A 24,136-nucleotide genomic window follows, 5' to 3' on the forward strand; every position below is an offset into this window, starting at 1 on the left:
AGATGGCATGGATTTAGCGTAGGGATTCTATTAAGCCAATGGAAAATACTAGAGCGCCCAGAAACAGACATAGCATGGAGACTTGATTTATGGCAGAGCAGGCTTTGCAGATCAAAAGGGAAGGATGAACTATGGCATTGGGCTAATTGGGTATCCATGTGGAAAAAGATGAAATTGGATTCCTCCCTTGTCAAAAATCAATTCCAGGTGGATTAAAGACTTAAATGTGAAAGGCAAAACTATAAAACTTTTTAGAAGACTGTAGAGAAGTACATCTTTATGACCTTGGAATATAAAAAAACATATTCAAGATTTTTTTAAAGTATAAACCATAAGGGAATATATTGTAAATATTGTAAAATAAGAACTTCGGTTCATCAAAAGACACCACAGAGTAAAAATACAAGCTACAAAGGATTCACATCCAAAATATGAGAACTCCATAACTTAATAATAAAATAATAAATAACCCAACAGAGGGGGAAAATAGGCAAAGGATATGAACAAGCATTTCATACAAAACACAAGAATGGCCCATAAATGTTTGAAAAGAAATTCAAGCTCATTAGTACTCAGAGAAATTAATTTGAAACCACAGTGAGATATTTCACACCCACCATAGATAGGTATTAAAAGGCTGGGCATTACCACATGCTGGCAAGATTATGGGGTAACAGAAATTGCCATTCACTGCTGGTGGAAGTGTAAATTGTTACAGCCACACCGGGAAACAATTTGTTATTACCTAATAAAACTGAGCAGGCCCATGCCCTATGGCCCATCAATTCTACTTGTCGGTATATATCATGGAAAAACTCTTGCATGGGGGCACAGGGGACATATACAAGACTGTTCATAGCAATATCGTTCATAACAGCCCCAAACTGAAAATCACCCAAATGACACATAAATGATGGAATGGTTAAATGGTGGCTTATGCATACAAAGAAATACATGATGGCGGTGAAAATCAACCACAAAACTTAGTATTGAGCCAAAGGGGCAACTCGCAGAAGAATATACTCAACGTGAATGCATTCATACTGTGTTCAAAAACAGGCAAATCTAAACAACATGTTGTTAAGGGATGTATGCCAAGGTGGTAAAATTACAGAGAAAAGCACTGGGATGATGAGCACCAATTTCAGCCCTGTGGTTACAGGGGGCAGAGGAAGGGATCTGATTATGGAGGAATATGCAGAAGGCAGTATTCAATTTCTATTTTTACTTTGGTTCTTACGTTGGGCGGTATGTATACAGGTGTTAGTTTTAGTCTTCTCCTTTCAGTGACACATAAAATCATATGCACTTATTTTTGTGTATAATATGATTTAAATTTTACATAACAAAGGAATATAACAGAGATGGGGGGTGGGAGGCACAGAAAGATCAGGGGCGGCTGAAAGTGTGATCTGCTCAGAGAGTAAAGACCCCAAGGCTGAAGGAGATGAAGAAGTGAGCGGGGAAATGTAGGAAGGTGAGACTGGAGACGAAAGCAAGAGCCAGATAACAGGGAATATTCTAAGCTTTGATGACTACCTAGAAGACATAAACTTAGTGGTCTTCACAGATATTTTGCTGACCTATCTATGTAGTTTTAGAAGGATTTTGTGTGTGGTATTTTTTTGTTTCTTTGTTTTTTGAGACTGACCTAAAGGGACCTGCTGCCAACTCATAAATGAGCTCTCTTTCTCGGATGGTGTTTTTACTCACAGGACAGATAAGTAGCACAAGGTGCCCACTCCTTATTCATGGGGCTAGGTTACCTCTGAGATAGGTTGAGATAGGAAAGAAGGGGAGAGCAGTCTGGCAGAAGGAGCCCCAAGTCTGTTGGGACCTTTGTTCTGCCAAAGAAGGGAGAAGAAAAACAAACAAACACTATTCTACCTGCTGTCAGATCTATTCCACATTACATGAGGCCCTGGCCATGGATGGAAGTCATCATGAATAGAATGTATCTGTGAACATAAAAACAGAACACTGAATTTGGCTGGATGGGTTTTTTTCTAAGATACACAAACCTGCCTCATACATATGACCCCTTCAGCCATGCTGGGATCTAGAAATGGTTAAGTGTTAACTTTGGTGTCCTACAGAAAGGACTCTGAACCTGAGGTTCTTCCTGGCTCCCCATTTGCTGGCCACCTCTACAAAACCATGCAATCTTTTTATCTCAGTTTCCTCATTGGTAAAAATGGGGATAATGACAATGAGAATGTTATATAAGTTAGCATTGGAATCATAAGATGTGAGAGTGAAGTACCTCTTGGAGATCAAGGCAAGCATCTCCTAGCAGCACCCAGAGCACCTTGAGCCTCCCCTACCCCAGCACACCTCATGTTTATATAATTATGGATTTCCCTGTCTTCCCTGGTATATTGCACATGAGGAAGGAGCCCCGTGTGTCTTGTTGACTGCAGTAACCTCAGGGTTAGAAACAAATAGGGTCCACACAAGGCAACTGCTGAATGCGACTCTTAAGACTCTTTTAATCTGTAGAGGGGAATGAGTTTTTAACTTTATGAAGTCTGATGGCCAACTCCAGATTATCCATAGTGGTAAGCACAGAAATATCATAAAATACTTAATTTTCTGCCCTGAAAATGCAGCCCTTCTCCTAATTCCAACTGAACACTCTGTAGATTTGAGGCCCTACTTCGCTCCTGGGAATACTGAGATGCAGAAACACAACAGCCTCCAGAGGGGTTCCAGAAGACAGTCACCCCGAGCCCACTAAGTTACTGAAAGGCATGAGCCTTGGAGGAAATAGCTGAGTGCCACAGTATGAGTTGGAGGGGGATGGTAAACTTGCATTTAGGAGAGCTGGAGACATTGTCCTCCAGATGAACAGGGTTGCTTCTTCCCATCCCCCACCACACTCTTGGGTCCTGCCTTCAGCCCAAATCTTGCAGGGCTATTGCATAAAAGGAGACAGATGCTCCACCCACCCCATCCCCACCCTAGGCAGTAGCTAATCTCTTTCCAGATTGAAATAAGTAGTATTTATTAAGCTCTTACAGTATGCTAAATAACCTACATTGATTACTTCAGTTAATCCTCCTAACAACTTTGAGAGAAATACCATTATTGCCCTCATTTTGTAGATGAGGAAATGGAGGACCCTCAAAATTGAGTCATTTGCCCAAATCACAAACCCTAGTAAATGCTAGAGCCTCACGGCCAAATACTAAGCTAGACTTCCTCTCCAGACTTCTGAAACAGCTGCACATCCTGCACACCCTGTATGGCTGATGGTGAAGGCACCGGGGCCAACAGAATGTTGCAACAACCCTGCAGACTGCATACCTGCTTCCTCCCTCATTTAACACCCCAGGACCCGAAACCGGCCAGAAGCCACACAGCTGTAGATTCTTCCGCTACTGATAAAAGCTTCTTTTCAAGGAGTCATTTCCTTCAAAAAAGAGGAAAACATGTTTTCAGATTGTAGCAGAAATATCCACCCCCCTCCCCTGCCCTCAAATACGCATCCTGCCTGACCCTGCTCAAGTCCCCAGACACTATGCCAGGAAGCACCAGTTGCTGGAGAACCTTGCATCTGGCCTCCAGTTCCTTGTTGGCATAGGGACCTAAGGTCACAACTGACCGCAGGGAACCACCTGCTAGAGGCCTGTTCTCTCAGTCTGGTGAAACACACTTGCCCCCTCAGAAGTTGGCCACCCACCTGGTTGTCCCCCATTGATCCAGTGGGGCCTTCATTTCTGCCTTGTTCTGTCTGTCCTCCTTCCCTGCCACACTCGCCCTTCTCTGCCTTTAGCTATCTTGCTCTCTTTTCCCTTATCACTTCATTTATCTGTCCCTTCATTCATTTCATTTACATTTCCACCTTATGTATTGAGCTTGCGTCTGATCCATAGATTTCCAATCTTGATTTCTCTCCATTTCAAGCGGCCCTCTGCTATGAGGGTTGCTTGCTAACTGCTCAGTAATAAGCTGAACTATCCCTATCCACTCCTCTGACCAGTCCCAGAGCTTGGGCTGGGTCAAGCTCAGGCTCCTTGGATTTTCCTGCCAACTACGTAATATATTCCTATTTTTTTTATCAGCTTTATTGAGCATAGTCATATACAATACAGTTCAGCCCTTTTAAGTCAACAATTCAATGACTTTTGGCAAATGCATAAAGGCATGTTATGCCTACCAAAATCAAGACATAGAACATTTCCATCACCCCAGAAAGTTTTTTGCAATCAGTCAATCCTCTCCCCTGGCCAGTAGCAATCCTCCATCTGTTTTCTGTCACTAGTTTGGGTATTTTTAAGAATGTCATATAAATGACAAAGTAGAATATGTAGTCTTATGAGTCCTGCTTCTTTTACTTAGGATGATGTTAAGATTTATCCACGCCATTGCATGTGTTGCCAAGGAATATTGCCTTGTGGTTGTGCCATCATTTGCTTATTTATTCACCAGTTGATTGGAATTTGGGTTGTTTCCAGTTCAGGGCTAAAATGAATAAAGCCACTAAGAACATTGGTGTACAAGTATGGACACATGTTTCCATCTTACTCTGATAACTACTCATGAGTAGGGTTGCTAAGTAGTGTGTTAAGTGTCTATTTAACTTGATAACAAACAGCCAACTTGTTTTCCAATGCAGTGGCACCATTTTACCTTCCCACCGGCAGTATGTAAGAATTATAGTTGCTCCACATTCTCACCAACACTTGGTATGGTCAGTCATTTTAATTTTAGCCATTCTCATAGATGTGTAGTTGTATCTTGTAGTTTTAATTCACATTTTCCTGATAATTACTGGTATTGAGCATCTTCTCATATGCTTCTTGACCACTCAATATATCTCCTTTTGTGGTATCTTTTACCCATTTTTTATTGGATAGTTTGTCGTTTTCTCTATGGGTTATAAGAGGTTTTCTGTTACCTTTTTATATGCCTTTTCTTCTTTCTTCCTCCTTCTATCCCTCTGGCTCTATTTCTTTCTCCCACTACGTCCGGTCCCAGTTTCTGACACCTCCTCCACCCCCAGAGCTGTCCACTAGCTCCCCTTCTCTCCTCCCTCCTTCTTTGCCTCTTTCCTCCTTGTTCATGGATGTTCTCCCATCACCTCAAAACCTGAGAAGCTGGCCTCACTTCCTCTTTCATATTAGGAAGAATCCACTGACCACAAGCCCACTAATTTCAGTCCTGGCTAGGCTCTGTGTTCCAAACAGGAAGAAGGACACCCCCTCCCCCCTGCCAGATGAAGATCTAGAGAAGTAAAAAGACAAACCCTGGTGTCAAAGAGGGATGGCTTTGCATTCTGACATTTTTTTCTTCCCTGATGATTAATATAGTGTTTATAGATAGGAGGGCTTTTTGCTCAAGCCTAACAATGAGAAGTCATGGGTGTTAAGTGAAGGGCATCGTGCTTAATCAGTGATCCAGCAGTCTCCACAAACCTAAGATTAACTGTTCGCCTAACAAGACTCTCCCTTGGCACAAATCCCAAGCCCAGCAGGAATTTATTTTGCCCAGTCACAGAAAAGGAGCAACCCAACTCAAAGCTGGCAAACTTTTCCTCCCTCTTTAAAAGAACTGGTGTGACCATATTTGATTGCAAAGCACAGACACTTTACACAGTGTTAGAGAGCACTGGATGGGTGATTATGGAATTTTTTAAAGAGATTATTGAGATATGCTTCACATGCCATGCAAGTCACCCATTTTAACGTGTACAATTCAGGGCTGCCTGGCTGGCTTAGTCGGAAGAGTGTGTACCTCTTGATGCAGGGGTTGTGAATTTGAGCTCCACACTGGGTGTGGAGATTACGTGAAAAAGTATACAATTCAGTGGCTTTTAATATATTCACAGGTATGTGCAATCATTACCACAACTTTGCAACATTTCATCACCTCCACAAGAAACCCTGTACTCTTTGACTACCACTCCATAAACCTTTTCATCCTCAACCCCTAATCTACTTTCTATCCCTACAGATTTGTCTATTCTGGGCATGTCACATAAATGGAATTATATAATACTGCCTTTTGTACCTGACTCTTTTCACTTGGTGTAATGTCTTCCAGGTTTATGCATGTTCTAACACATCACAATACTTCATTCCTTTAATGGCTGAATAATGTGTCACTGTACAGATACATCACATTTTCTTTCTCCATTCATCAGTCAGTGGGTGTTGGGGTTATTTCCACCTTTAGGCTATTATAAATAATGCTGCTACAAACATTTGTGTACAAGTTTTCATGTAGACGTATGTTTTCATTTTTCCTGGGTATGGACTAGGAGTGGACTTACTGCATCATATGCTACTTCTGGTTAGTCATTCAAGGAACCAGCAGACTATTTTCTAAAGAAGCTTCACCATATTACCTTCCCACTAGCAAATGCATGAAAGTTTTGGTTTTCTACACTCTCACCAACACTTGTTATTATCTGATTGGAATGGTTTTTTGATTCTGCAATTATAACTGCAAAATGTCAAACATACATACACAGCACACATATATTTAGACAATCATCACCACAGAACACACACAAAACTGCCAAGTTGTGCATACCGGCATATACCAGCACATACCTCTAGAGTTCACATATGTATACATAGAACCCCGCATAGACATTTACAATCACAAGCTCATGTACAGTCACACACAGTGTACAAGCCTGTCAGTCCAGACACTCACATGTGTGAATACAATTAGACATACAGACCAGTGCTGTCACACAACTGTCACGGGCTGTGAATACAACTGTGCATACAACTGTCATGGGTTGTGAACAAGCATACACAAAGAACCAGGGACACATGCACTTGATAACACACTCACTCTTGCCCAAAGACACATATACAAATAATAGTTGTGCCCACAGAAGCAGAGTCCTAAAAAAGCCACACACATATAGTTACCATCATTTATGGGGCCCCAACTGAAGATAGATTGAATGTATTTGCTCTGGATGACATGGAGATGGTTGAGATTACCTTAGTCCTTGGTGTCCTGGGTAGGAAGATCTTTTCATTCATTTACTTTTTCTTTAGGCCACAAGTATATATTGGGCACATAGAAAACACAGTGATGAACAAGACATAGTCCCTGCCCTCAGAACTTAACAGTCTCGTGGTGGGGCAGTCAACTCTGAGATATGTGCCGTGAAGGAAATAAACAAGGTAATATCATAAATAGGCAAGGTTCCAAGAGAGTAGTTTCCAAGTATGTTTAGCAGCGTTGCTCTCTCTTTCGTTCTGGCAAAGTAAACACTATTCAGATTCACTTTCATAAGTCACTGGGCAAACTGGCGTGTGTGCATGCGTGAGTATGTTAATACTAGCATCAGTAAGAGTATGGGCTCAGGACCTAGACTACCCTGGTTTAAAATTTGGTTTCTTTATAACTGGGTGATCTTTCCCTCCATTTATCATCCAAAATTAGGGATGTCAATGGTACCTTTCATAAGGATTAAATTAGCTAATACTTGTAAAGCACTTAAAAGTGTCTGGCCAGTATTAAGTTCTCATTAGTAGCCATGATATCATTTTCTGAGTATAAGTTTCCATAGAGGGGGTGAGTGCACAGGGAGGTGGGTCAGGAGAGGCTGGGGAATAGATCGAGGAACATGGCAGTGTCCTGTTGACTAGCGACTGGATGAGTCTTCATCTTCCACCGTATTGGAGCAGTCATTTGGAAGGCAGCCCTGGCATGCCATCCAGGCAGGCCATAAACCAGTCCATCCCCACCTCACTCTGCCCCCAGTGACAAGCCACAGAGAAGATCACAATGCGTGGCACTGGGCAACGCTCTTGGTTTTCAGCTGAGTCAGGCCTTTCTGCAGCAGCGCTGCTGTGGGCCTGGCTCATGGCATTCACTGGTTCTGCTTGGCTGTCTTTTCTGTCTGTGTAGGTCAGCACTTACCACTCCGTACCTGCCTCGCCAGGACATTCCACAGCCATCATCAGTCTGCCCAGCTCCCAGCAACACCTCTCAGCAAATATGTGAGTAATAAGCTCAGCCCTCCACCCTCTGGGGCCTGGCCAAAGAGGTCACCTTCGCCATCCCTCTGCCATCAGGCATCACTGTTCCCAAACCGTCTCATCCAGAGAGACAACTACTCCCCTTCCTTTTATCCTTCAAAGAAAATAATGGTGAAAAACACAAACTGGCAAGCTACATCATCCTAGCTCATTATTTTACAAGAGTAGAAGGAAACTGGAAGATTGGACACCAAAACATTGCTGGGAGATTGGATACTGAACAATTTCTATTGTCTTCTTCTAGATTCAAAATGTGGGGTCATAAACAGATGTTGTTTTAAGATCAGAAGAAAGTAAAAGTAGCATTTTAGTGGGGGAAAACCCTGCAGAGGAGAACACCCTACCCAACGCATTTGATAAAACCTTCCAGAATCTCAGTCCTTGGAGTCTAGAGGGACTTCTTGATGTCCAGCCTGAGGCCATACATCGGTAACCTAAATCTGGCAAGCCAACATGGGTTACTTTTAATGCTTTTAATCAAGCATATATTCTCACTTCCACACCCTCACTAGTGTCTTCACCCTTGACTCATAACTGGATGTTATCTGTCTGACTCCTGCATGGACTGCAGAGTGAAGAGTCACTGCCGTAACCCAAGGACATTTTGCAATGTTACAAGCCCATTATGCTCCATCCTGCCATGTAGCCAGGACTCCACTGTCTGCTAACCAACTAAATCAACTCCTGTCTCTCCTTCCCAATGTCCACTTCCATGCCTACATTAAACTAGCTCCTCTGGCCATTCCTGGAGATCAAATATGTCCCCGCTCTCAGAAGAAGCAGATCAGAAAGGCTTCTGTTCTGACCTCCTTTCTCTGCACGTGCTGAAGGCAACCACTTTCTTGGGTGATACTCTAGGTAGTATGAAAAAGCATCCTGAGCAGAGCCATAATTTCTAGGTTTGAGAGCAGACTCTACCACTAATTCCAGGTCACCAACTCCTTTCTCTATCCTAGGCCAGTTTCCGCATTGTCAAAATACCAAGGTGGCCTAAATTAGTGATCCACAGCTGTGTGGCACTCTATGGAGGAGCAGGGATGTGGGCCCATCCACTGCTACTTCACCAGGTTCTATTACCTGCCTTCCATTCCAAAGTTTCACCTTTAATAAGTCTGTTATTGCTAACCACTAGGTCAGCCTTTTCCTGGTTTCATGCCCTCCGGCAGACACATTCCCCTTCTTTACCCAGTTCCTTTGTCTCTCCAGGTTTGTGGCCCTGCACTCCTACTCAGCCCATGGGCCTGATGAGCTGGACCTACAGAAAGGAGAAGGCATCAGGGTCCTGGGCAAGTACCCGGATGGCTGGCTCAGGGGCGTCTCCTTGGTCACTGGGCGGGTCGGCATCTTCCCCAACAACTATGTCATCCCCATTTTCAGGTGCGTCCCCTCATTCTCAGGCAGCAGGGGTGGGGTCACCTAGGCCAGGGGGCATCTGTGGGCTTCACTGCTCAAGGACTCAAAGCTCCTTCAGAGCATGGGCCAAGAAATGGCCCTAGTCACCCTCAACACTTTATTTTTCTTATTGCAGGAAGTTATGTTTTTTAGAGCTCTTCACATTTTAGAAGCACTTTCACATCTCCTAACTCACTGGCTATGGTCAAGAGCCCTTCCTATAAGGGAGATATGATTTTACAGATGAGGAAAGTGGTGTACAGAGTTAAACAACCTGCTCAAGAGCTGGGTTTCAGATTTTCTATAGTACAAACACACAAAATCCCATTCATATCCTGCACCCCAACTCTCCTGTCTAGCCAAATAATGGGAGCCTCTGATGATCAGAAGACCCCTCAGAGCACCTCAGGAAACTTCCAAAGCACTAGGCCAGTAGGCAGAGTTTCTATGACTCAGACCACCACCTGCCCATCCACATCCCAGGCCGAAGGCTGGTTACCCTGTAGGTCCGTGTCCCTAACAGCTCTCCCAACCTTCTCCGTTCTCTGGCACACCCAACCCATTCACTTAAACCACCACCATAGATCCCAGCACTCCCCATGGCTCCTCTTCTGCCGCCCCACATCTGCCCAGGGACAGCCTGTCACAACGCAGTGAGGCCATCACCACACATCAAACGCTGTCTCTATGACATAACCCCAAGTAAAGTGGTAACCCATGGTCCTCTCTGGGAGGTCAGAGCTGGAGTCCTATGCCCAGTTTGGGGAGCCTTCATATAGATGGGGCACGGTGTCCGGAAGAGGGCAACAAGGATGGTGAGGAGACTGAACACTACACCACAGTAGACAGTCATAGAGACACTAGGGTAAAGCTGCAGATGACAGGGTCGGAGGAACCATAACGGGTCGTGGAGACAGGAAATCTGTCCCCTGAAGGGAAGGGGAAAGTGAACCAATGGATACACCCTAGAAGCTGGTTCCATAAAAGGCTGCACTTTCTTATGCACAGATTTTTTTCCAATAAGGCTGGTTGGTGAGGTGGTAGAACCCCGTTTCTAGTAAGAGTACAGGCAAAGTCTGGGTTTCCACAGATCCAGGCTTAGATAAAAATATTTCTTCACCTGGCAGAGAGTTGGAGCGGAATTTATCTCCTTCAATGGGAGGTTCTTGGAATTTGTTAGAAAGTTGCAAAATCTCCAAAGGCAAACTAAGGGTGTCTCTAACTGATGCTTGTTTCAAAAAATATTGATTGAGCACAAACTATGCGTCAGGCACTTTTTTGGACACAGGACAAACAGCAGTGAAAACAATACACGAAATCTCTGCCCACCAGAACTTACATTCTAGTGGGACAGACAGATAATAAACAAGGTATATAAGTAATGTAGATGCTGTTTTAATGGTAAGGGCTAAGAAGAAAAATAAGAAAAGAGGAATAGAATTTGTAGGAGTGGGTGATAAAAATTGTAGTAGGTTGTTCAGGAAGGGACTTAGTGAGAAAAAGGCAAAGAGGCAGTTGTATTCCAGACCAAGGAACAGCAAGAACAATTGCCCTGAAGTAGGAGTGTGCCTGACATGAAGGCCAGTAGGACTGGATTAGATGAGGGAAAATGGGGGATTTTAGCAGGAGATGAGGTCAGAATGGTAACAGGTGGGCCAGATCATATAGAATTTCCTAGGTCATAATGAGGAATTTGCCTCTAATGCTATTGCAAGGTTTTGAGCATAAGAGGGACATGATCTAATTTACCAAATTCCCTGTAGTTGCTTGGTTGAGAGTAAACTGTAGAAAGGAAATGTGGAAACAGAGAGACTAAGAGGATACTGTAATACTCTAGGGGAGAGGTGATGATGAATGGAGAGAGAGGTGGTTAGATTCTCGATATACTCTGAAGGTACACACAGCAGGATTTTCTGACAAATCAAGTATCAGGTGTGAAAGAATAGAGGAGTCCAGGTGAGTCCTAGTTTTTTGCTCCAAGGTACTGGGAAATGGAGTTGTCTTTTACTGAGCTAGAGGGGGAAACCAAGAGGAATGAGTTCTGAGATGTGAGGGGAAGCAAAAGCTCAGTTTTCAGTGGATTAAGTATTAGATGCCTATTAGCAATCCTGGTGGAGATGTTGGAAATGGTTGAGCATACAATCCCAGCATTTAGGCAAAAAGGTCCAGGTTTGAGAACATATTTAAAATCCTAAGACTAGATGAGACCATATTGTGGTAGGATCAACTGGGTTAGAGAAAATGACAGTGAGCCAGAAGCTAAATTTTATATATATATATATATAAAATAAATATATATACTATGTGTATATATATATATAATTTATATTATGTCCAGAGCCAAAGTCAGATGCTTAACTGACTGAACCACCTAGTTGCCCCCAAACTAGGACACTTAAGAAAAAAGAGGGAGAGACTCTTAATACAGGAGAGCAGGTGTAAACTGAGACTCTCCTAGGAAAATCTGGACAAATGGTTACCCTCACTAGAACGCATGGAGAATTCCATTCCAGTGTATTTTAAGGCTCCAGCTTCCCTTTCTCTCCTTCTTGACTTTGCTCTAGGTGCATGTATTTTGTCCTTAGGCAAGCCGTGAGCATCTAGACTCACCTATTTAGAGACACCCACATGTCAGACAGTGGATGGAGTTTCAGCCATAGGTTGCCACTGAATCTGTCCCTTCCCTCCAATTGATAGAATCCTGAAAGTAAGTGTATACTGAGGCACTACTTACATGGATGGGGGTTTCGGTTCTAGGGAACCAGCATTTCCAAGAAGAGCAAATCCCTCTCAGAGTATATTTACCTGACGGCTGTTAGGTGACAGAGGACTGGTCCTCTCTATGTGTGAAGTTCTCCTTGATGGTCCCCTGACACAAAGGAAGGTCCCATCACCCCTAGAGGAAACATGTGTCTAAGATGCCCCATTTATCTACCTGGGAGCAGATCACCCTTGTTCTTAACCACCCTCTCCTTTTGCTTCTTTGGGCCAAGTGATGTGGTCCTTTGTCAGCTTAGTTTTCTACTCCTTTTAGAAGGTTGTGTTAGGACTGAGTGGGTTGGACTACAAGTGCAAGGCCCCTTTCTGCTCTTTGGGTCTATGTATGAGGTTTTCTCCCATCTCTGTTTTCTGTTTGCAGTGATACCTCTCACCACCACTAGCCCCCTGGGCTAGAAGACACCCTTTTATAAAAGAGCCAGGGCTCGAAAGTATGAAGCGACCCCTTAGCACTTGAACCTTTGCTTTTTTTTAATTTTAATTTTAATTTTTTAATGTTTATTTATTTTTGAGAGAGAAACAGTGAGTGGGGGAGGAGCAGAGAGAGAGGGAGACAGAATCTGAAGCAGGCTCCAGGTTCTGAGCTGTCAGCACAGAGCCTGATGTGGGGCTTGAACCCACAAACCGTGAGATCATGACCTGAGCCAAAGTCAGACACTTAACTGACTGAGCCACCCAGGCACCCCTGAACCTTTGCTTTATTAAGCATTATGTCCCAATGAACGGGCCTGCCAGAGTTTGGGGACTAACTATAAAGAGAGACAGACTAGAGCTGACCCAAATACCAGGGTTTTAATGTTCAGCAAGTGAGCCTTTTAAGTCCCAAAAGAAGAAAAGGCTGCTGTGCCCTCCAGAGCACCAGCCCTTTCTCTACGCTAGATAGTGATGCTCACTTGTCCAGCCAACTTGATCACAAGTAAATATCTGCCACCATGACATACTTCCCCAGGACTTGGAGGCAGCCACAGGCTCAGGATATGCAGAACATTTGTCAAGTTTCCATCCAAATCCCCTCTTAATAGCACCAACATACATTTCCTCCTTTGTGCATAATTTTGGTGGAAGGCACTAGTTTCTTCCCTTTTCACAAATTCAAGAAACCAGTTCCTCCTTCTCCTGTCCCCCTCCTCCTCCTCTCTCTCTCTCTCCTCTTCCATCTTATCCTCATCCTCCTCCCATCACCCCAGCTAAGGAACAGTCTCAGACTGTCTGAGGCTCTGTCTTGGGGCTTGGAAGCTTGAACCAGAGAGGAAAGAATGTGAATGCAGTTGAAGAATTTTCGTGGCAAGAACACCATCAACAACATCTGATCAGACCCCCGCCCCCCCAAACTCCGCCTCAGATTCCTGCTGTCAGACTTTCGGCAGCCTCCCTTGGGCCCTGTTTCCAAGGCCTCTCTGCCTCTCGTGTTCTTCCAACACATTCCTTCTGCCCAGTAGCCAGGACATTCCTCTTTGTTGCAACCTTCTCAAGGTGCATATGCCTGCCTGGCCTTACGGATGGAAAAAGCAACAGAAAGGCCAACACTCAGTTCTTTTAACTTTCTCCACAGAACTATGTCAAGACTGCCAGGTTGCAAGCTTTCCCTTACCAGGAGGTTGTTGCCAGTGGTGAGCCCAGTAGAGCTGTAAATGCCCCTTCACAGATGGAGTGAGGTCTTATGGGCTCTAATCACAGGAAAGGGGACACAGACCTGCACACTCAAAGCAGGACAGTGGAGCAAGTCAGGGGCAACATGCACTCCTTCCTCCTTACACCCTTTCTTTCGGTCTGTCCATCTGGAAAAAAGGATCAGAATGTTCTCAGGCCTGGAGTGTTATGGGGATTAATTAATACATGTTCACAAAGTACTTTGATGTTAGAAGAAAACGGTGGGTAAGTGCTGAGCTTTTTGCCAAAAGACATAGAGGGACCCTGTGCTGGATGGAGGACTCTGGATTTAGGGATTTTTGGAATCTCGCCTAGTCCTGGGCTCAGAAAAATCAGGTTGCTGCTCGGTCTATAAACATTCAGAAAAGGGACTTATGGAATAAGGCTGGCTTGGGCCTAATTAACTGTACTCTGTGCTTGCTGCTGCTGGGAATGGTTTTGGAAGCTGTCTTTCCTGATGCCAACCCACTTTACAGCATTCAACACCTTGAGGCCCCCCATTCAAAGAACAGGCAGATGCAGCATGCAGCTATGGAGGCCAGGGCTGGGGATTTCTGTCCTCTGCCAGCCCTGAACACCAGAATAGAGTAGGAGCTCTTACTGCGGGCAGCCCATACTCCTTTACTGACCATGTCACCAGGGACCAGAGGCAGGTTGATGGCTGTGGATAGAAGTCCCTTCACTGTGAGCATCGTTCCTGGGCATTTGGCTGCATATGCTTCTTGGGCAGAGGTGGCCACGTTAAGTGATGCCTTACCTATCTCTGTACCACTGGCTGGCTTGTTGTCAAGTGCCATATCACTTTTTTCAGCTAAAGAAGGAGAGAAGAGGAGGAGAAATAAAGGGAAATGACTGTAGGCGTTAATGGGAAGGCTACCAGGGAGGACATCTCTGAGCCAGGGTCTTGGTTGAGTTGGTTATTCCCAGGGAGGTAATTTCATCAACAGAGTGACAGGCTGATCAATGGACTGCTTAATCAGGGCTGTGATATTGGGGTAGGATTGGTAAAAGGGAAAGAAGCACATGTAAAATGCCAGCCATTCCTCCATGGGGTTCAGGGAGTCTCAATCTAGAAGTGGTTGACTGAGGATTGCTGTTTTCTAAAACTTTAATACTACTCTTAAAAATTAGAGCCCAATCACCCTACTACACTGTTGGTGGGAATGTAAACTGGTGCAGCCCCTCTGGAAAACAGTGTGGAGGTTCCTCAAAAAGTTAACAATAGAACTTCCCTATGACCCAGCAATAGCACTGCTAGGAATTTACCCAAGGGATACAGGAGTGCTGATGCATAGGAGCACATGTACCCCAATGTTCATAGCAGCACTCTCCACAATAGCCAAAACATGGAAAGAGCCTAAGTGTCCATCAACGGACAAATGGATCAAGAAGATGTGGTTTATCTATACCATGGAATACTACATGGCAATGGGAAAGAATGAAATCTGGCCATGTGAAGCAACATGGATGGACCTTGAGGGTGTTATGCTGAGTGAAATAAGTGAGGCAGAGAAGGACAGATATCGTATGTTTGCACGTAGAGGAGGATTAGGAGGAACTTAATGGAGGACCATGGGGGAGAAGAAGGGGGGAAATGGTGGGGGAAAGGGAGAGAGGCAAACCATGAAAGACTCTTGAATACTGAGAACAAATTGAGGACTCATGGGTGTTGGGGGGAAGGAGTGAGATGGGCATGGAGGGCGAGGGCACTTGTGGGGATGAGCACAGGGTGTTATATGTAAACCAACTTGACAATAAACTATTTGTAAAAAAAAAATTAAAATTAAAAAAAAAAAAGCAGTGATAACCAGCCAGGAAAAAAAAAAATTAGAGCCCAAGGCTGAAAAATGAGGGTCTTCCAAAGGGATGTGTAGGGCCTACCCACTGCTTCAGTCCATCTCTTTCAAGCAGGATGCAGGGCTTCCTTGTACCTAAACGATACCTTGAACATTCTCCCTAGAGCTAGAACACTCTCCCTAGTGGTAAGATGGTGATCTATTCAGTGGTAGAGCACAGAGCCAGCCTGGACCTGGGTTCAAATCTCAGGTGTGGTAGATGCTTGGCCAAGTAACTCTAAGTCTCTATTTTCTTATCCATAAAATACTGGCACTAATAGTACCTACCTCAGAAGGCTGTTGTGAAGAACCCAAGAGTGAATGTGGGCAAAGCAATGCCCAATGCCCAGCAAACAAAAAGTGCTCAATGTGTGTTAGCCAAAATGACTGGCTTCAGTGCTTGAAAGCATCATGGAAGTCATTCAACAGACATTTCTTGATACACAATAGCTGCAGAAAACAGAGGATGTAAAATAAAGCATATAATATCTCTGCTTTCGAAGAGTTTAGAATCTAATGGAATAAGTCATGGAATGAATAGGAAATCAGAACCGCAAAACGAGTTGAACACATTCAAGACCTTGCGCTCCAAACTCATGGGGTTAGGAGTGATTATAGCTGGAATGAAAGATGACAAAAGTCAAGTGTTCTTGTTCCAGTGGGGCCTCAGTATAAGCCCCTCTCCCTGCCTCTGCACACGTGCACAGTTGCCCAGCTGTAGGTGGTGAGGCCCACATGATCAAGCCTGTGTGGTTAATAAAGGGAGCATAATTGGTAGGAAGAGGGTGAAGAAAGGCCACATTAAGGCTACAGTTGAGAGCGTTTTTAAGCAGGACTCTTAACTGAGCATTTTCTTTATTTCTTCTCTTTAAAACACTTACAACAACCAGAAAGACATCTAGTTTTCCAGATCCTCGGAGTCCTGGCCTCTATGCCACATGGACATTATCCAACTCCTCTGTGTCCTCACAAGGCAGCATTTCAGAAGGTGATCCCCGCCAGAACCGTCCCTTCAAGTCCGTCTTTGTGCCCACCGCCATCGTCAACCCCGTGAGGAGCACAGCCAGCCCAGGGACTTTAGGACAGGGCTCTCTTCAGAAGTCCGGGAGGAGCAGCATGAGAAAGAGTAAGTGGTGGCAGAGAGGTACGTGCCTAGAGCTAAGTGATGGGGGAATCTGACTCTGGGGTTGACAGAGTCCATTTTGCAAAAGCAGGATACTGGCTTCAATACAAGCCTCTGGAAAGATTGCTTTTAATTTCCAAATAGTGACTGTTCTTAGTGGATGAAGCCAGACTGACTTAAGGTCACTGCCCTTGGTCACTCCACACATGTATACTGAATGGGTGGAATGACAGTAGCCCTGAGTGTCGGCATATGATTAGAACACAGCCAAGGGGCATGCTGGCTCTAGGTAAGACAGAAGAAGCAAAGTACTTGCTGGATCAGTGCTTCTCAGACTATGGTCCAGGGAACCCTGCAGGGGTGCCCAAAAGGGAAACATGGGAAAGATCAGGGAGGTGGACGGGGAGGGGGGGTAAAGAGGATTGAAGAGTCTAATGCTGACAGTCCCCAAATCTTGCTTTGTATATTTAATTAATATATACATTAGGTTTAAAAACATTTTATTGTACAAAAGGAAGTCTCCTTTATATCCATAACCCCTGTCCCCGGTGCTCTTCTGTGTATATAAATAGTATTTGTAATCATACCTATTGCATGCACCATTCTGCACCTTGCTGTTATTTTTACCTGTATAACATCCACATGATTCACATGGCAATGCTTTTATCTCCCAAAATACTGAACTGCTACATAAGACTTCATTTTCAGGCATTTTAAAAATTGTTTGGAGCCCATTGTTCCACAAAACACAAAGGTTCTCTATTTGTGTACCTCTCTAGAAGACCATGAGCCAAGTAAATTTGATTTATTCTTCATCCTCTGATTTCAACTGGGCTCCACAATCTCTCTCGCTATCTTAAAAAATGATTACACCTGAAAATGCAGTAAAACTACTCAAACCAAGAGTGTAACATGTGGGTCAGTATGCCACACAGGAAAAGATCCCAAGAATATTAAAACAGGTATCTTGGCCCTGTGGCTCCCAGTGATCTTGCCACCATGTACTTGACTTCGCTCTGTGTTGCCTCTACCCACCTGCCCCTCCTCACTCTTCCCTCCTCCCGCATGCACTTCCACCTCCCTCTCCCTGCCCAACACAAACACCTACTAAATAATCCCACTTTGGCAGCCTTGGGCAATCGAGTGGACCTCTTCAGTCTCCAGTTTTCTCATTTGTAAAATGGAAATAAAAATAATACCTGCCTGGGGCGCCTGGGTGGCTCAGTCAGGTAAGCATCCAGCTGTTGATTTTGGCTCAGGTCATGATCTCACAGTTGTGAGATCGAGCCGCTCCATGAGGCTCCACACTGCCAGTGTGGAGGAGCCTACTTGGGATCCTCTCTTTCCATCTCTTTCCCTGCCCGTTCTCTGCTCACGCTCTGTCTCTCTCCCCCTCTCTCAAAATAAACAAACATTAAAATCAGGGCTCTTTGGAGCTATTGGGTGAATTTAATAAAAGGATCCATGTAAGACTGATGGCACGTGCCTGGCACATCATAAGCCTTAAGAAGTAATAGCTATTTTTATAAAGTAATAATTTTATCAGTACCATCATTACTACTACCAGTAAACAGGTCCTCTTTGGCCCATCCAGTGTGTGAAGTGACTCAGTGTTGGAACGTTCACACTCAGTCTACACCACTTATGAGCACTGAAGACTGTACCCCACTGTCAACTGCTCATACTTCCTTTCACACACTCCCTCTCTACCTTTGCATAGATCTTGACTGACCAAGAGTTATGACTGCACTGTATCCATATGTAAATAAGAAAGCATTAAATCTCTTGGTAATAAGAACTGACAAGATAAATAGATGAGGCATAAAACCAATTTTTCACATGTTTCCAGGAGCCTAAGGATAGGTCTGTCCAGTGCTGCTTTGACTTTCTCAGGTCCCAGAGGCCTTTTCTCTCCCTTTCCCAAGGTGAGGCTAGTCAAGCTATCAATCTCCCCACAGCAAAGACAGATGACAGGAGAACTGACTGTGAGCCCCGTACGGCTGTCAGTGAAAAAATAAATGTCTACATTGAAAGGGCACATTTGTGTAAATGGCACCTGGCTTATTCACGGCAGCTGAGAACACCAACTGCGTTTCATAAGACTTCTGCTTTTCATGTTCACATCTGGCTTGACCAAGAGTCCAGATGTAGAACATGGCATTGGCTCAGGCCCCCTGTGCTGGACACAAATGCCTGTGATTCAGACTCATGTCCAGAGGCTATCACAAAGGACTAACATCTCTGACTGGATGTCATCCATGCTCCCTAAATGCTCAGAGATGCTTTCGGAGAAGTGGATGGAGGTGTTTCCCAAGGGTGTGCCTGTCTCCCCAGAGAGTGCAGTGACATCCCTATTCACGTAAAAGACACATGCCTGAGAGATGACAAGGGCGTATATCCTGTCTTCTAGAGAATTTGAGGGGTAGGAATGGCTTCCTTTTACTGAGGGAAGATCATCTCCATTAACAGCAACAAAAACAAAACAAAACAAAAAGGGTCAATGAAGGGATAAAACCATAGTCCTGGACCTTGTATTTTTTGAGTTTTCTGTCCTTTACTCAAAAACAACAAAATCTTAGAAACATGGGGCGTTTATTATGTTCCAGGCGCTGTCGTAGTGCTTTTCACACATCGCGAAATGTCAGCCTCCCAGCAGCCCCGTCAGGTGCTGGGTTTACCCACCAGGGGCTGAGATGCAGAGAGGGGATGTGGCTGACCCGTCCCAGGCCCCCTGGGAGGAAGTCTGATTCCAGAACATCTGTCACGGGACTTTGCAAAGCTCATCCACACATAGCCCTAACTCAAGAACAGTCTTTCCAAATTTACTTCCATGTGCTGTCATGTTTGCCTGTACACTCTCTTCCTTAATTCTACTTGCCCTTCCTCCCCGTGGCCCCCAACAAGCGCGATCCCACTGCCACATGCCTACAGCTGCTGTTAGAATTTTCTTCAAGATGTTCAGCAGATTCCCCTTCTGTCCTCTCTGCTTCCCTCTCTCCCACCCTCTCATCCCTCCCCAGTAGACTGACTCTTGTGTTTCTCAATTCCTTCTGTATCTTTTGTTGCCTTTTGGTTTGCTTGCCTCTGCTTCTCACTGTGAAGCTGTCTCCTTAGGTGTGTCTTTACTCTTCACTTTACAACTTACAGGCCCGAAGTGAGAAAGTGGGAATAGTGTGTGTGTGTGTGTGTGTGTGTGTGTGTGTGTGTGTGTGTGTGTGTGTGAGAGAGAGAGAGAGAGAGAGAGAGAGAAAGAGAGAGAGAGAGAGAGGGAGGAGGCAAATGGGAGTAGTAATATACCTTCTGACACTAGCTCCCCCACCAAACATTCAGCTAGCCAGTTATTTCCTGCCAGCATCAGCAAACAGCACTAAAAAAAGAATAAGGTCACCTTTGAAAGACCCTGCGAGAATGTGAGCACACTCAAATTGGGAAAGCACTTAACTATTCTGGGCTATCAGGACACACAGCCCACACAAGTGTGAGCAAAGCCACTGTCAGCGGCCCCCGGTGCTGATATCTGTGTCCTGTGATTCCTCAGATGGATCCCTGCAGAGGCCCGTCCCGACAGGGATCCCCGCCCTGGTGGTGGGCTCCCTCAGACGCAGCCCCGCCATGGTGGTGCAACCTCAGCAGTTCCCGTTCTACCAGCCGCAGGGGGTCCCCCCCGCCCCCTCCACAGTGGTGGCCGAACTGGGACCGCAGCCCACTCCCACCGGAGAGCCTGCCCTCACGTGTGTCAGCAGGGGCGGCGACACCAGGACCCGCTCCGCAGCCAGCTCCCTCATCATGGAAGGCAAGGAAATCCCCATCAAGAGCGAGCCTCCACCTAAACCGCCTGCCTCCGCCCCACCATCCATCCTGGTGAAACCAGAAAACTCCAGAAACGGCAGCGAAAAGGTAGGGGTGAGGTGACATGAGGGGTGGGGGCGCGGAGTCCTTATATCCCTAACCTGGCACAGTGTCCCAGCTCCCAAGATTTGTTTTACCTGGGCGAGGCATTAAAAGTGCCTCGAAAAAATCCTCACACAAAGCGTGTCCCTCACACCCCCTCAGGCCACTGATACCCTCTGTGGGTGTGTTACCTTATCTCCTCCATATGCCTCCTGAAAAGATTCGTACCTACATCTTTCGTCTTTCGAGGCCCAAGGGTGAGTTGGAAAAAACGTGGCTTTGTCATAAGCCTTCTCTGATGTGAATTCCAGATCAGCTGCTTGCTATCTGGTGTCTTAGCCAAAACACTTCACCTTCCTGAGACCCTTTTTGCTCCATCTGTAAAATGGCAGTAAGAATAGTAACAGGCTCCCAGGACTGACAAAGAGATAAAATGAGATGAGATGTGTAACGTAATCCAACAGGGTTTGGTCATAAGTGCTCATGATATAGAAGAGGCCACTGAGACACAGAAGAACCTAAGGGATTTATCAAAGTCACACCCAATTATAATGACTACAACCACTAACTTTCACTGTGACCTCTGTGGCAGAGGTCAGATCTTTTAACTTCTAGTCCAGGGCTTTTCCCACTAGAAGCCTTGAGTTTTTGTAAAAGTTTTATACTCTCAATAACATGCTTGAGACACAGCCCTCACAGTCAGCATTTAATAAGTGCCCAGACCTCTGTGAGATATGGTGAGGGTCAAAAGAATGAAGAAACTTGGATTCTCAGTGGGGGACACTAGGATCCAATGTCATTAAAAAAAAAAAAAAAAACAATTACTAAGTAGCAGCACAGAACACTATTAAGGCCTAAATCAGGGATGTGCTCAAGAAATACGTGTTGGTACAAGGTAGCTATATAAGAGACAAGGAGAGGTGAAAGAAAGAGGGAGGAAAAAAGCTTTAAAAGTTAAAAAAAAAAAAAGGGGGGGGTTGGGGGGCTTGGGCGACAGGAGACCATGCGTTCCATATGAAGGCGGACCAGCTCATGAGCTCTGACTCATTAGCGCACAGGCCTCAACATATCAGCTCTTTGATTTTTTAAGAGACCTATGAAATTCTAATTTTTATGTGCAATATCCCCATTTTTATGTGTCAGCAACTACATCAGACTCTCAAACATGTTGCAGACTAAATTCAAACAGCAGGAGTCCACTTTGCAAACTCTGCTCTGAGGATATAAGGCCACCATGAGACTTTGAGTTGCAGTCAGCAGGCAAGGGGATGGGGGTGCCTCAAGGAAGAGGTGGGCCTAGAGATAGGCCTGAACTGCAGGTGTCAAGGAGAAAGGGAAGGTGAAGCTCTTGTACTTTCTGGAAGAGGCCGCAGCCTCTGGCCTGAGGCCTTTGCTCAAGGGATTGCCTCTCCCATTTCCCCCGGGGAAATTTCTAATCGTTCTTCAGTTCTCTGTTTAAATAGCTGTGGCTCTAAGAGGCCTTCCCTGGCTACCCTACTCCAGCTGCTGTTAGATAGGCCTCTGCACACCCCTAGGGTCTTCCACTTTCGCCACCACAGCGCATGGTAACACTGTCTGTTAGGACAGTCTTGTTCCCTCTTGGACCCACAGCACCTACCAGAGAGTGTGGTGCATTGGAGACCCTCACAGTAGAGGCAGGCATTTGCAGAGTGAACATAGAAATGAGGCGTTTTAAGTAGGGGCGTGTGTGGAGAAACAGCAGGGCTCACGTCCCGGGGACACCGCTCCCACCTCACCTGGGCCCCTGTGCTCTCCTTTCTCTTGCAGCAAGTCAAAACCGTGAGATTTCAGAATTACAGCCCTCCTCCGGCCAAACAGTACACCACCCACCCCACGTCAGGAAAGCCTGAACAGCCCGCCACCCCGAAGGGGTCCCAGCCCGAAGCAGCCCCTTCAGGCCCAGAGATGACCATCCTATTCGCCCACCGAAGCGGCTGCCATTCCGGACAGCAGACAGACCTCCGGAGGAAGTCGACTTTGGGCAAGACCACCGCCCCAGTGCCCACTGCTGCGGCCACACAGACCGTGTTTCCCAGCAAATGAAGCTACGGGTGGCTTTTCCCAGACCCAAAAGAGGTGAATTGCATTTAAATACAGTCTGCCTCCACTGATGGCGTCCTGCCATTCTTTGGGTGCTTGAGCACAGGTCCTTGCTCCGTCGGCAGGTGGGAGAAGAAAGGTGCGAACAGGGTTCCTGCCCTGGGTGGGAAGAGAAAGTGTATGTACGGCCTTCCACACAGAATGCTTTGATGCAGCTTTGATTCCTTTGACTCAGACCAAGGAATGGGAGACAGTCTTGCCCACCCTTCCCTGGTCCCTCATCCCTTGTGTTCCATGTAGCATCTCTCTGGTGTCCTCAAAGAGGCTTCAGCCAGGGGCATCACAATGGGGTCATGTTGATTTGCTTCTTTGGCCTCCTCACCATTTTCTCAACAAGCATGAGGACAGCTTCTGCCATCTTTGGGGCCCGTGTGCTGACCACCAGTGGCTGCCATACGCTGTTCCCTCCATAGAGTCATATCGTGGCTGCCAAGGGGACATGGGGGAAGGATGCGAGGTAGATACTCTGATCATTCTGAGAACCCTCTAAAGCCAAAGGGAGTCAGCTCACTGGATTTGGTCCAAACGAGAGGGTCAGAGAGAAAGCGATGATCAATCACACTTTAAGCCTTTCAGTCTGTTTTCCCATCTATAATCCCACACGACAAATGAAGCAGGAGGCACAGAGATATGGGTAGGGTCCTGTGTGGAATTACGGATAATTCATTCATCCTGGCTCCAGGCTGACTTCCCCAAGAAAACACAGCATGCTTCAGAGAAACTGCATAAGGGGTTTGAGTTTAGATATATATTCCATTTGCGTGACGACAGCCTTTACCTTCTCCTATTTCTTTACATTGGGGCAGATTAGCTGTTTCACCCAGTTGTGGGATAAGGCAGCAGGGTCAGTGAGAAGATGCCAGTCCAAGGCTGGACTGGGGACACTCCCCAGAGGACAGCTGCTGTCAAAGGGACCCAGCAGACAAGGTGGGAGAGGAAAGGGAGAATGGAGCTGTGGCATGAATAAGAGCGGTCAGAGAGAAGGTGGGGGTGGTGAGTAGGAGAGAGAAAGATACACTGGAGGGACGTGTCAGGGAAGAAGGGAAAAGGCTTTGACACTCATGATGACTAGGAACAGAAAGGTGGTCTGCAAAGCAGGTGACCGCACTGAGATGGGGCGAAGTGAGAGCCTTACAAACAGGGCTGAGGGGGCACCCCAGAGAGCGGAGGCAACGTTGTAATACAACCCATTAATTCTCATTACACATAACTGTTGTGACTTAACATTTATTGCATGCCCAACAATGTGAGCACCTTAGTGCATAAATGCCATTTGCCACTAAGGCTGGGTGTCATTAAAAAAAAAAAAAAAGGGCAAGTCTAATTAGACCTTTTCC

The 24,136-nt window shown here is 45.6% G+C and overlaps 1 protein-coding gene across 6 annotated transcripts in view; it reads left to right on the forward strand.

The window, feature by feature from the left end:
* The window catches only part of SH3RF2 (SH3 domain containing ring finger 2), a 124,320-nt gene extending 101,510 nt beyond the window's left edge, over nt 1–22,810 (forward strand). For 5 of the 6 annotated variants that reach the window (XM_039256678.1, XM_039256677.1, XM_039256676.1 and 2 more), the window contains 5 exons: nt 7,879–7,970; nt 9,216–9,386; nt 16,555–16,808; nt 20,326–20,684; nt 22,467–22,810. In XM_039256678.1, the coding sequence (XP_039112609.1) occupies nt 7,879–7,970; nt 9,216–9,386; nt 16,555–16,808; nt 20,326–20,684; nt 22,467–22,742 (1,152 nt within the window). In that variant the 3' untranslated portion in view covers nt 22,743–22,810. The remainder of the gene's footprint in view (nt 1–7,878; nt 7,971–9,215; nt 9,387–16,554; nt 16,809–20,325; nt 20,685–22,466) is intronic. The other variant, XM_039256680.1, reaches the window with a different exon arrangement.
* The last annotated feature ends 1,326 nt before the right edge of the window (nt 22,811–24,136 follow it).

This window comes from Hyaena hyaena, unplaced genomic scaffold (genome assembly GCF_003009895.1).
Source record: "Hyaena hyaena isolate Hyena2069 unplaced genomic scaffold, ASM300989v1 scaffold_585, whole genome shotgun sequence".
NCBI classification, from domain to species: Eukaryota; Metazoa; Chordata; class Mammalia; order Carnivora; family Hyaenidae; genus Hyaena; species Hyaena hyaena.